At 37.6% G+C, this 14,526-nt stretch overlaps 1 protein-coding gene across 1 annotated transcript; it reads right to left on the bottom strand.

The window, feature by feature from the left end:
* Positions 1 to 411: 411 nt before the first annotated feature.
* Positions 412 to 3,486, bottom strand: LOC6500076 (esterase B1). Its single transcript, XM_001953232.4, has 3 exons — positions 3,302 to 3,486; positions 2,270 to 2,736; positions 412 to 1,726 (listed from the first exon to the last, which is right to left on the bottom strand). The coding sequence occupies exons 1-3, from the start codon at positions 3,346 to 3,348 to the stop codon at positions 543 to 545; spliced, it is 1,698 nt and encodes a 565-aa protein (XP_001953267.1). The 5' UTR covers positions 3,349 to 3,486; the 3' UTR covers positions 412 to 542.
* Positions 3,487 to 14,526: the final 11,040 nt, after the last annotated feature.

The following is a 14,526-nucleotide window of genomic DNA, read 5'->3' on the forward strand; positions in this document are numbered from 1 at the left end:
TAAAATAAACTCGCTGAAAACATTTCTATTTTTAGGGATGCTGCTTTATTCTCAGAAAGAATATTATAATTGTATTAGAACTACAAAATATGTAATATATGGACAGTGATTTTGGATAAACCAAAATTCTTTTGATTAAAATTTGTGCTATATTAGAATTCGACCTTTGTCTATTAATTTTTTTGAAACTCACCGTTACTGGCCCATTTAATCAAAATGATTACCTTAATTACCGCTGCCACTTATCTCAAAATGGAAAAAACAAGCACCTAGTCACCATGAGGTTCAAGTTTAAGGCGCCTTTATAGAAATCTACCTGGCACTGACAAATTGCATTAATTTTAATTCAAAATAATTGCATTTAAACCAGTTTATTTATATACTATAGTAAGATAAAACCATCAGGAAATGTTATTTTACGTATATAATTTTTTTTTATTGCTTATAAATTGTAAAATTTTTCCCATTTAATTATCTTCTAGCAAGACCTGTTAAAGCTTATAGTTTCCTTTGGTATAATGACTAAAAAGTGGGGTTTTTGTTTAGACCAAGTCGTGTTTATCGTAAAGCCTATCCCAAAAGCGAATCTGTTTTGATTCTGGCAAGTCAATAAAGTGCAGGGTTTTTCCAATGTTAAGGCATTTTTGGGGACCCTCAGCTTCAAGGGCATCCCACGTAATGGGGGCAATTTGTGGACAGTTGGGATTATCATTACGGGCGAAGGAGATCCACATGTCCACCATCCGCTCGATCGTCTGGTACTCTATCGAGGACTTTTCTATCTTGGATGCCAGGATGTGGTAAAAGAGATAGGACACATCGTCTGCGTGGCACACTCCGCGGACATGCTTGCCGCACAACAGTTGCCGGAAGTGGTTAAAGTGCGGCGAGTCCATATCAAAGCGGTACAAAAAGGTTGGCGTATTGGGGTTGTAGCGATGACGAGCCAGGACGGTACGGTGAGTACCATGCCAGAAGTGTTTTATTGAAAGGATCTGCAGGCACTCATTGAACTCCATGCGTCCTCTGGTGGCGTCATCGAAGTTGTCTATCTTGAACTGGCGCATAAGATCCTTGAGTTCCGTCTGGGAACGCCTTTCCCTGATGTCGTGAGGAATGAGTGCCTCGAAGGCACTCAGCATGTGCTCCTCGTCGTGCAAGATGGCCTGGTAGGAGAAGAGACCCTCGAAGGAGTTGGCGCCCAAGATCAGAGGCAAGTCATTGCCCCATGCAGCTGGTAGAATCTCCCGATATGATCGGGGAAAGACACAATCATTGGTAAGGTAGGGTTCCACCACCGGGGTAAATGGGAAGAGCACATAGTTTCGTCGTTCCTCCTCTGAGATGAGACATAGGCTCTGGCTGGCCATTTCGGAGGCGGAAGCCTTTTGAAGGAACCGAAAGACCTCTTTCTCGTTCTCGCTGCCCTCGTACCCGAGTAGGCACGCCAGTCGGAATGCCCACCGGCCTCTTGGTTCATTCGCCCATTCACAGTACATCGATCCCGACTGCATGATGGCCTTGTGGAAGAGACCCCTCGTCTGCTCCGTGGTCATCATCGCATGGACGGAGGCAGCACCCGCACTCTCACCCATCAACGTGATGTTTTGGGGATCCCCGTTGAATTGGGAGATGTTTTGACTGATCCAGCGCAGAGCCATTACCTGATCCTTAAGGCCGGCATTTCCTGGGACATCCAAGTCGCGATCCAAAAGACTCAGGAATCCTGAAAATAAATATAAATGAATTAGACATTCCAGGTTTCACTTATGATATTTAAACGAAATTGAAACGAAAACTTTTATATGCTTATATATAGCGGAAAGATATTAAACCCGTTTTAATAATTAATAATAGATTAAGTGAAAAATAGCTTATATTACAGGCATTATAACCAGAAAGGTGGAATTAATGTGCAATTTAATCATAGTGTGCGAATTGTTCCGTATTGCAATTGGAATGACATGTTATCGCATCGTGTAATTTTAGTATATTTATTTGGTGTCACTCATCCAAGTTTTTGAGGATGATCTCACACTTTTCCATATTTAAAAAACTTTATTTCTCAAAAGCGATATAACTGACCTCACTCGTAGCTTAAGAATTTTAAAAAATTATAAAAATAATAAATGTGTTTTTCAATTTCTAAGTAACTGACCTAAGACCTCAGAAGTATGTTAAGATTGTTACCGAAATAATCACAAGCAGCTGGGATAGCCTACTAATTTATCTTATTGTATGTTTTTAGTTTTTAGGGGAAACTACATACCTAGAACACCCACTCTGTAGTTGAATGTGACCACAACCACGTCGTGCTTCATAAAGTAATCCGGACTGTACAAGTCCCGGCTAGCTTCGCCGAACTGAAATCCGCCTCCATATATCCAAACGATGACTGGCAGGGGTTTATCCGATTTTAGACGTTTTGAGTACACATTCAAGTACAAGCAATCCTCGTTGCCCTCGACGATGCTTAGGACGAAGTGCTTCTGCATGGGCTTGGCTCTTGGAAAGGTGCAGTCCCTCACTCCCGTCCAGGGTCGTGGCAACTGGGGCGCCCGGAAGCGCAATTCTCCCACCGGGGGTTGGGCAAAAGGGATGCCCTCGAAGGAGTAATACAGTTCTTCATCATAAAGAGTCCGGCGACGAACGCCTCGCACCTGTCCATCCCGGGTGCAGACCACCTTAGTTTGCTTGGTGCCCAGGCGGTACTGGACTATCTTGTGGCCAATCAGTCTGTGGGAAAACCCAATTATTAGTTTTACGGTGAATAAAATAATATATCTATATATGGTTATTAATGCTTATTTTTTTAGAGATATTACCTTTTGTACCACAAATATTATCTATTCTTAAAATAAACTTTCAAGTAAGTTTGAACTGCAAAATTGCATTCACATTAAGTTACTAAATTTTGCTCAGTGTTTTTAAGTTCAACAGTTGCGATTGAGTGAAAAATGTACGAGGTTATTAATGAACTGTTCTTATCTTATCAAAGGAAGATGTGTACTCTAAGGCATCAATTGAGTACAGTGAAAATTGTCTCAGAGGAACGTATTAAGTATAACTCATTCAATATTTATTAAATTTTAAAACGATACGACATACGAAACGATAAATCAAAGTGTCAATGTCAAAGTAAAATTGAACACAAATAATAGTGACTTAAACAGAAAATTATTTGTGATTACTATAATCTTTAAACAAATCTTATCGAATGAAAAGTAAATTTAAAAATAGCTGTCACGCACTCTACTATCAGTTTCTCACAAGGGGGTGAGTTTTCTCTAATAACACCTACTTGGTGCCCATTTTGAGCAGATCGCCCACGCCCACTTTGATCTCCATGGTCAGTGCGTGGTACTTCCTCCTCCTCTATTCAATTTGATCCAGTCAGTATATAGATTTCGATCCGATGTCCGATTGCGATCGCCAACACTTCCGCCGGTGGCGATCGACGAGGAACAACTGACTGGGCACTGGAACACCGAGAACGTAGAATCGGATCTATCAGTTCGAGTGGCGGAGCGGTGCAAGCAAGCCCCACAGCAGCCCCAATTCAGTTGCGGTTTTAATCACGCTCGCCGCTTATCGACGCTGAGTTGATGTTGTTGTTGGCGGTGCGAAACATATGGCCGGGGAAGTAGAACATCGGGACTGATAAGCGGAGAGCTCTGAACACAGACCGAAGACAGCTGTTTCGCCGGTTGTGTGTAATTACGCTTTTTAACGCTCCACTCACTGCTCTCGCATGTGGCTCAAAAAGTCAGATTTTCAGACTTATCTTTGAGATCTGTCACATAGCGAGCTATTACTCATTAACTATGGGGGTTATAGTTCAGGCAGTAGCTACCGAACTGGACTTCGGTAATATCATTAATGGGTCGTGAAATGAAATTCATCTCTTAATGGCCCAGCATGTCGCACATTAATGTTAATATTTGAATTAAAATTACCCGCCAAACTTGCACTGTAAAGTCCATTTGATCGATATATATTTTAAATGAAACTCAATGGAGAATCGACGACCTTGCAGTGTGCCCGTCAGAAGCAGATTTGAAAACTTTTTAATATTTTTTTGTCTGTTTATAACTGGCTTTATTGAACATACCAAATAGTTCAAACTTAGAGTGAATCCAGAAATGGGTCTTACAATTTTAGTACGATAAAATGTTCTTCGAAGTGATATCGTAGCTTAAAAATAAAAAGTACTTTCAAGTGACTATCCACACAAAAATTAATGTTCACTCTTATAACGAACGAATGAAAAAAATTTAAATTAAAGTGCAAGTTTTGAACATTTTTGTGTCTCTTTTTTATAATTAATTTTGTACTGTGCTTATTAAACTATTTGTTTATCACAAGCCAAAAGAATTTTCTATGAAAATGTATACAATATCGAGAGCTTTCTTGGGGTATGAAAGTGACGAAAACCAAACATAGAGCAGTTTATTAAAACTTAGAGAAGTTTTGTTTATGATTCTACCTTAAGTTAGTAGATGTCTGTAATTCAAATCAAACGGAAATAAGGCTTGGTATTTTAAATCTCTTTAAATTTTTTAAAATTTTTGTATATGTATTACAATTTATTCATGAACGCAACAAAGGAACATTATTTTTAAACAGTCACAATTTTTGAATGAATTTATCGAACCAAATTTTACCGAATTCAAAATGACATTTGGTAACTTTTGTGATAATTATGTTTGATTGTTGCAAACTTTTTCGACGTATTGTCAATTTTCGATCACTGGCTAGGAGTTTGAGTGCGCAAAATATTCGTCAAAAGTTTTGAGAAACTGTAATGAAATGTTTAAACTTTTATGGAGAAAATTGCAAACAAATCTGTCAAAGTTATGAAATTTTCATATGAATACCGAAATTTTTGCCAAATAGAAATAAAGCTTTAGTAAGCAATCAAGGGGGCATTCAAAATTATGTATTCACGCATAAACGATTTTGATTAATTTTGTTGCCAGCAAAAGGCGAGGGGCGGCACAGTCAACTAATTAAAAAATTGTCATAAATCCCAAGAGTTTAACCCATTTACAGTCGACTGGCCTGGTGAGAAATGGCCAAGAAAGGGATTGCTCGTATAACTTGAGCAGCTACTTAATTACACTTGCGCGCACTTTAATTTCCAGTTAAAAAATGCTCACCGAAAATCGTAAGCGACGGCGGAGAAATGCTAATTTTTTTCCTTTCCTCGGAACCCGAAGGGTTATGCAAAGTCAAGACGAGCCGAAACATTGTAAATTATAGCCTTAAAACAGAGGCATCCGATTCGGAGAGAGGAGAAGCCGAGCCCCACAAGCTGGTTACATGAGGGCTTATTAAATTATACTGCAGAGAGGGTCGGTTTCTTAAGGGAGTGGGATGTGGTCTTAAATTTCAAGAATTCTAATCTTGATTTAAGCCTATGGGAGCAGCTCCTCCGGTATCAAGTGAATTCAATGTCAAAAGGGTTAATTGAAAGTGCCGCAGCAGCTGACAGCCCGGAATGGAAATGGGAAAATTTTCAGCAGCGGGTTTTCCACGAGCAGGCGCCAAAGCCCTACCTTCATGTTTTCCCTAATATGCAGTAGTCATAAAATCAAAGTCCATAAAAGAACCCACCCACCGCACTGCATAGCAATATTTTTCGTTGGGTCCGGCTTGAAAGTTTCATTTCTTGGGATCACATTTGTTTCTTTTTTTTGCCTGGCTTGCTTATTGGCCCAAAGGGATTTGTCCTACACTTGTGGCCTTAACTATTTTGAATTTGAAATGCAGACAAATTTTTATGCGTCAAAAAGTATGCCCGCCTTGTTGGTAATGGTTGGTTCTAAGTGGGCGGTATCTAGGGAAAATGGTCTTTCCTTTTTTCATTTTTCTTGAGGAATTTTATTTTGTAAAGAAAAATGAATCACTGTGGACGGAAGTCCACGAGGTGACGATCTGCATGCCTAGGCGTGCGCGAGGAAACTCTATATATAGCCGAAGAATTAAAAATTTTCTGTAGGCAACCGATCTAAATGAATGATATACCAATCGAAAGGTATTGTTTCAATTAGATAATTTTTGTCGAAACATATTCCAAAAGTTATTTGGTTTGGGAGAAATTAGGGTGAAAGTAAAAAAAAATTTTATCACTAAAGTGGGGCTGGTGGACACATTTTAGTCCCCATATAGAATATTTTTATATATTCGCATTCTAGAGCTTAATACGCGTCGATTGGTACCTCAATCGACCCGATCCGACATTTCATTCAGAAGTTATTCAAAAAATTCGATTTTTTCTTCTTCTTCAAAATGAAGCCAGTTTGCGTCGGTTTGTCGGTTTGTCTGTTTGCACTATTTTTATCTTAAAAATCCTGAAAAAAATTGGAAAATGTTTGTTACTATCATATGAGCAACTATTGTTCTACAACTTTTTGAAATACCTTTAGCTTACGTCAAAAAATTAAAAAAACTTTGTTAATGAAAAAATTCATAACTTTATAATTAAGAAAGATATTAAAAAAAGCTTTACACCGTTGAAATGGTTTTTTAAATATCAATTTCACTTTCTTTGAGACCAAACGTCTATATAGTAAAAAAAACAAAAATACACTGAAAATAAACTTTTTTTTTTAGAAAAAAAATTATTTTTCAAAATTGACTCGACTGATCCTTTTTTTTTATTGCACGTGTAGATAGCTTTTGAGATGACGCAACTTTCGATATATCGCTTATATCTGGCAAAATCCGTTAACTCAAGATATAGTCCTGTAAGTGCAGCTACCCATTTTGTCCAGCCTCTTGTGAAGCTTGCATTTACTTATATGTACATGTGTATGTATTTGATTGGCATCTTTGCTTTTTGGAGTCTGCTTATATTTGGTCAATACCCTAAAAAATATGGAGTATGTATATCTTTTCAGATTTTAGTTTATTTATTAAAAAATAAAATCCAAATAAAAAAGGGCTTGAAAAGCAAAACGTAAACATTGACTCAACTTGGACTCGAACCCAGGCCCTCTGTGTTAGGAACCACGACGCTCTCCACTCGACTAACCTAGAACTGTGTTGCTTGATGGCAACTTTTGTTGTAATTCTGCTTTGTGTTTCAGTGTCTCATGTCTTAATGAGAAGACTCAGAAGATTGGTACTTCAACCGACCCGGTCCGACATTTCTTTCAGAAGTTATTCAAGAAATTTGATTTTTACAGTTTTTTCAAAATGAAGCCAGTGGGTCTGTTTGTCTATATTTTTATACCCTTGCAGAGGGTATTATAATTTTGGTCAAAAGTGTGCAACGCAGTGAAGGAGACATTTCCGACCCTATAAAGTATATATATTCTTGATCAGGATCACCTCCTGAGTCGATATGAGCATGTCCGTCTGTCCGTCTGTCTGTCTGTCTGTCTGTCTGTCTGTCTGTCTGTCTGTCGGTTTCTACGCAAACTAGTCTCTCAGTTTTAAAGCTATCGAGTTGAAACTTTGCACACACCCTTCTTTCCTTTGCAGGCAGTATATACATAAGTCGGAACGGCCGGGATCGGTCCACTATATCCTATAGCTGCCATATAGCTGATTGATCGGAAATGCCATAACTTTGGGGTTTTTTAAGATAGAGGGTTGGCACTTTCCACACATGTTATATTTGACCAACATTGAACATATTGAATTATTTTGCCCAAAGAGTAATCTGTACCAAGTCCCATCTTTCTTACTTAAAAAACACCAAAGTTTGCCAATTCCGATCGTTGTATGACAGCTAAAGGATATAGTCGGCCGATCCTTATGAAATTTTGCACATAAGATATGTTGGTCAAACATAACATGTGTGGAAAGTCCCAACCCTCTATCTTAAAAAACAACGAAGTTATGGCATTTCCGATCAATCAGTTATATGACAGCTATAGGATATAGACGGCCGATCCCGGCCGTTCCGATTTATGTACTGCCTGCAAAGGAAAGAAGGATGTGTGCAAAGTTTCAACTCGATAGCTTTAAAACTGAGAGACTAGTTTGCGTAGAAACAGACAGACAGACAGACAGACAGACAGACAGACGGACAGACGGACAGACGGACATGCTCATATCGACTCAGGAGGTGATCCTGATCAAGAATATATATACTTTATAGGGTCGGAGATGTCTCCTTCACTGCGTTGCACACTTTTGACCAAAATTATAATACCCTCTGCAAGGGTATAATAAAAAAGAGCTTAAAAAAAGTAAAACATAAGCATTTTGCCTCAACTAGGATTAGAACTCAGGCCCTACCGTGTTAGAAACAACAACGCTCTCCACTCGGCTAATCTCGAACTTCGTTGCTTGATGGCAAATTTTGATGTGTTAATAAGAAGAATGCAAAATTTTATGAGTAGAAAGCTTTATATGCATATGCCCCCACTGAGCATATAATGCATATAAATTTACTTAAATTACGTGTTTCGGTCAAATCATGGATTAAAAGCTAAAAAAAAAACCAGGCAAACCAACTCCGCCAATACTTTTCTAATATTTATTATTTTATATCGCACACCCAAAATAAATTGTTACATTCAAGAATTGGTTTAACTAGAAAAACTGGAAAAACGAAATTTCCAGTTTTTTTTTAATTTTTTATCTTTGCGCATTTATTTTAGATATAATACATGTTTATTATATGATTGATCGGATATGCCATAACTTGGTTTTTTTTTATAAGTTAGAAGGATGGAACTTAGTACAGATTGCATTTTGGACAATCTTATCCGATTTGCAAAATTTTATTAGGATAGGATGGGACTATCTATGGTTTCCGTTTTGGGCAATCTAATCCTATGTTTCATAAGAATCGGCCAACTATATCCTATACCTGCCATATAACTGAAAGATCGGAAATGGCACAACCATTCTATTTTTAAAGATGCTTGGGGCTGTTTCCAATATTTTTATTAGAAATTTTGTTGATGGTGAAATTCTCATAAGGATCGGACAACTCTATAGGATCCGATATATATAATAATAATATAAGCTTCTGCTTAACTGCAAGGGTATATCAAATTCGGCTCCGCTTGAAGTTAGCTTTCCTTTCTAGTTTTTTTTTTATAATTTATTATATAGTGGAAATCTCATAAGGATAGGCCTCTCATCTGTTAATTTGTTAAAACAATTTGGTTTCCCACAACTATGAAACAATTTTGGATTTTAAATACATTTTTGAGCAAATTTTTAATTAAAATTTTTAAACTAACCAAATTCCAAAACCTTTGTAAATTAAAAATACGTATAACTTCAGAGCCACTGAAGCTATCGAAAAATTCTTTACGTCTTTGGAAAGGTTTTTAATTATTCCACCTTCTTGAATGTCAAAATCTATAGAGTTAAGAAAAAAAGAGTTTTGATGTTTATCCTTACAATTAAAGTATTGCTAACTATGTGAATCGCCTGTCCAGAGGTTACTTCCATATACATATATTCTATATATTATGCGTTCTGTTTTAAATAATTGAAGATCAATATATACAAAAAAACAACTGATATCATATAAAAAAACCTCTTGACGAGGTAAAGTACCGGTGACGAACCTGCATGCGAAACCCAAAATATCTGATATCAATTTTAGTGACGAAAATATGCTATATAGGTGTACAAAATTGCATATAAAAAATATTCTTGTTCGGCACGTGCAAGAAAAACAAAAACAAATCAGTCACGTGCCGAACAAGAATATTTTTTATATGCAATTTTGTACACCTATATAGCATATTTTCGTCACTAAAATTGATATCAGATATTTTGGGTTTCGCATGCAGGTTCGTCACCGGTACTTTACCTCGTCAAGAGGTTTTTTTATATGATATAATTGTGCACGTGCTTGACTTTTTTTTTAAAACTTCATGTTTTTAATAAAAGTAGCCATTAATGAGTTGTTTATTGGTAAATGATTCTATGAATGATTTCTATGAAAGCTTACCTTTCTTATTTGGAACCCCTTTTTTTAAAACACCAATTCCTAGGCAGTTCTTTAAAATTTTAATTTAATTTAATTAAAGATGTAATAATTTAATTAAAGATGTTATAAAAAAATACAAAAAAAAAACCTCAAAAACAATTGAAAATCTTATCAACCCTCGAACAAAAAGGTTAAATTAAGTACGCGCTTCTGAAAATAAAATCAGAAAGGTTACTATAAAAACAGAAAACGGTTTCGCATTCAGTTTTGCCATTTCTCACAACGTAATTTGGTTAAAAAGCGAAATGAGTAATTATGAAACTGTCGCCCTAGGGCCTCAGATTGGGTTAAAAGGTAAAAAGAGTTAAGAGTCACTTCTCCTGTTCAGGAGGAAAAAAGGTTCAAGCCATAAAGTCAGCTTTTATTCTTTTTTTCAACATTTTTTGTTCGTGTTTTCAGGAAGAAGCTGAGGATAAAAAGAAATAAATTAACTTTTGAAGAAGGATGGCGGATTTCTTAAGATGGAAGGACTCGCCAAGTACTCGCTCCCCATCAATGGCTAAATAATGGACTGCTCGTCTTGTTATTAACTGAAGGCTTTTTGATCTTACCAACGCAAATTACAAGCTAGAGTGCCCCGAGAGCCCCCCTTCTTAGCCAGTTTGGCCAACAATGAAACATTATCCCGGCGCTGGTTCTGGTGTTATATATAACACTTTCAAATTGATAAGGACGGGGCGTAGTGGGCGTCAACTTCATCGTCATTTGCCAAGTTCCCACTGTCATTGTCTGGTGGCATTTGTAATTCACTTTGATTAAATATGCAAGGATGCTGGGAGCTCTCGCAGGACGCCAGTGGACGAGGACCGCATTCAAATGCCGCAGCAATGCAACGACAGCCGAGGGACCTCAAACTAGCAGTAACCGTCTAACCCACTGGTAACATACTTTTACACTACAAAGAACGAATGAGTTTATTTTAATTAAAAGTGAGTTTTCATTTTTTCATCCTTTTTATTGATAAAAAATTGCATTTTAAAATCAGACTTTTCATTGACACGCCTTTGATTTGCCACACTTCCTTTAAAAAAATTACTTTCGGTGCATCTGACTCGCTCCTTAGTCAAGTCGCCAAGAAAGCGCAAAACAAGTTTGTGAATTTCGGCAACGGCGTGTCCTCTGACAGGATATAAAACAATCAGTGCAAGCTAGCGGAAACGGAAGTGTTGCCCTCCCTTACCCCATGCCCCTTGCCACTCCCACTCCCTATAACGCCCATTCTGTTGTGTGAAATTGTCTAAATTGTGGGCGTGGCTCGCTCTATATCTTCTGCCATTTGTGTGTGTGAGTGGTTCTTTTGTGAAATGTAGTCCAAAGTTGTTTTTTGGCCACTGCCGCTTCAAGAGATGACTAACCAAAGAGTTGCCCATAGGAACGAGGCTTGGTGCAAAAAGGATAGTCGAAGGGACTCCCCCTTCCTGCTGCTGCTGCTGCCTTTGACTATTGTCTATTTTTGTGTCTTCCTTTCTTCTTCTCCCTCTCTGTTTTTGATTGCATTCGCTGGAAATTTTCAGCTGGGTTTATTAATGGGTTAAATTGAAATTTCATGCTTTGCTGCCCTCAGATCTTGTGGGCAGGACGTGGACTAGGTCAGGTCGAAATACATATCCTTGAAACAAATGCATATTTATAATCATGCATGGCAGATGAAACCAACTGAGAAATTACATGGTTTAACAAGGTATAATCATATGTAAACTAAGTCAAAGTTATAAAATGGCACAACAAAAGTGGCACAACAAATTTTGAAACTGAAGGATAATAATTTATTTAAGTTTGTTGTGTCCTCTAAATTTGTCTACTAAATTAAAACTTTTCTTTCTGAATGCACTTTTGGAGTTTAATATATAATTGAATTAAAATTATTGAAATTCTTTACACTTCAAGGAAAGTGTAGTAGGCGTGGCAGAATTCCAGGCACGCATATATACAGTTACAAACTTTTACTTTCCATCTGTCCCATACAGATTCCTCCGAATGAAGGACAAACAATGGACCCTGAATATATTCGCCTGCGTCTCGTTTTCCGCCTCCGATGTCAGCTGTCAAGACTTGGGCCGTTGTTTTTCTTGTTTCTGATTTTGGGGGACTCGGCTGCAAATGCATGGAAGGAAACTGCAAGGGAATGGAGACGAAACCAAACAGTTTTGTGGCATTTTCTTGCATTTGCCCGATCCTACCCTTCCCCAGTGTCTTTCTCCGCATTCTGGTCAAAGCTCGTCGTTGTCGTCATCGTCTAGTTTTGGTGGTTTATAAATGGAATGGAATGGCTGCTGGCGGAGGTCAGCCTTTGTTCCTGTTGCTGACATCGATGTCCTTCACTGCTGATTCGGCAGCTGGGAAGCCAGCATGGTGTGGGGCGAAATAGACTGGGGATCCTTTCTCACAATGATAAACTGCTGCGCTGGTCTGGCTTCGGTCCATGGACATTTGGGACTATTTTCCTGGCCTGTGGGCGGTTGCAGCCAAAGGGGATTCTTGCTACATGTTTAGTACATTATATCCTGTAAAAGGGTATGCCATATAATGTTGCATTCTGCCAACTATTATTGGAATTTATGGTATTAATATTTTAGCATTGTGGGTTGCTCGAAACTATTTTTAAGAAAGCTTGAAAAATTGCGATAGCCGCAGAGAGCCGTAGAGTATTCTCACAATATTTCCTTAATTATATTTTACTGTATATTTATAAATGCAAACTCTTGTCTCATAGCTTACAATTAGAAAAGGATGCTTAAGGATTCGTTTCTACCCAACCTTACAACTGGTTTTACTTATGCAGTTAGTCATTAGTTGCCTGTGGTTGTGGTAGGTTTATATTGATGACTCTGGTGGGGTTGAAACCATTTGAACTCAGTCACAAACTGCAGCAATGAACTCGAAAGCAACGCTCAAGACCTTTTATTTACCATTTACGATCTTAAACAAAAGCTAAATCACATTCATATATGATGGATGTCGTTTTAGACAAAAATAGCTGCTATATTTTTAGGAACGTTTTTCTTTTTCAAAGCTGATTTCTTTAGATATTTGCAGTGATAAGACAAGTCTTGAGGGATCAATTTCAGAGATTTCTTGTTCTCCCAGTGCACCTATAAGTTATCCGTTCGAAGACAACTCCAATTAGCAACGGAATAATGTGCTTAGGTGAGGCGACACAGGCCGCAGTACCACACTCATTACACTGTCACATTTTCTGACCCCTTATCCCCGCTTTTCACCACCATCCGCCTAGAATGGTGCCATAAATACTATGTGCACCAGACTTGGCGGCCCAGTCTCGTGTAACTGTACTGTTCCAGTGTCCTTTCCTGACATCCTGCTAATTTAAATTTATTGGAACGAAATTTATGCGGCGTATTTGCAGTGGGATTGGGGTTTGGGTTGGAACGCGGGGACAGCATCTTCGTCGTCTGGTTTGTTGGCGGCTTGCATGCAAAATTTATGACACTCGCCTGCATTGACACTGGCAGGCTTCGAAGTATGGCAGACCAGTGGAGTAGCAGACGTTTATGTTTTGCCAGAGGGCTGAGAAAAATGAAATTAATTGTTTAAGAAAATGTAGCATTTTTGTATTGTATTTTTTATTTAAGAATGAAAAACTTTCGTTGGATTAATATAGTAATGTTTCTTATTTAAATGTCATCTTTTTATTAGATTAGTGAGTTTTCTTTCGACCATAAAGCGTTTACCGCAAACTCTGAACAATATTACTCATACGCCGCGTTGACTTAAAATATTACCTGATGCAGCTGCTGACAAGTTTGCTGGCTTGTAACACCTAATCGACACCTATTTTAAATTATAAAATATTCAACAATGAATTAATCAAACTTGTCTTAAATTAATGCCTAATCCTTCCCTTGACACGGTGAATCCTTCCAAAAAAATATATCTGTCCAAAGCAATTTGTTATTATTTCTCTACTAACACACATTCCAGTAGTTTTTTGTTATTATTATCATTGTTTGCATATTTTATAATGTAATTAAAGCGATTGGTGTTGGTTGTTGATATTGTCGGCTGTTTCTGTAAGGGGACCCAGTACACATTTTTGTTGTAGTGCTGTGGTCGTTAGTCATGTACCGGAGTTGCCATAGCCAAAAAAATCCTGCTGTAAAGAGAAATTTTAATTGAAATTATAATAGCCTCATTATGCAAATTTATTTTTTGTTGCTTATTTTTCGCCCAGTTGTCCCACACACACAAATATAGACACAAAACAAACACGCTCGGATTTGGCGTATCCTCCTCCCCTTTTTGTAGGCCCTTGTTTTTGTTTACTTTCTATTTGTGTTAATAACAATTTTTTTTTGCCGGTGCAAATGTTTGTATTGTTGTTTATAGCAATTTTATTGTTTGCATGTCGCATCGAATTTCACATTCTATTCACTTTATTATTCAGCACTTATTTTTGTTATATTTGTCAACGTTTTGTTATTCCCAATTTCCAAACTAATGTTGAAGGGCAACTGGCCAAATTTTATAGAGGTGAAAAATGGGCTACCGTGGATACAAAAAAAAACCGATTTGTTTGGTTCATTTTAGCTATTATGGGG

The sequence above is a fragment of the Drosophila ananassae genome, chromosome 2L (genome assembly GCF_017639315.1).
Source record: "Drosophila ananassae strain 14024-0371.13 chromosome 2L, ASM1763931v2, whole genome shotgun sequence".
Lineage (NCBI taxonomy): Eukaryota > Metazoa > Arthropoda > Insecta > Diptera > Drosophilidae > Drosophila > Drosophila ananassae.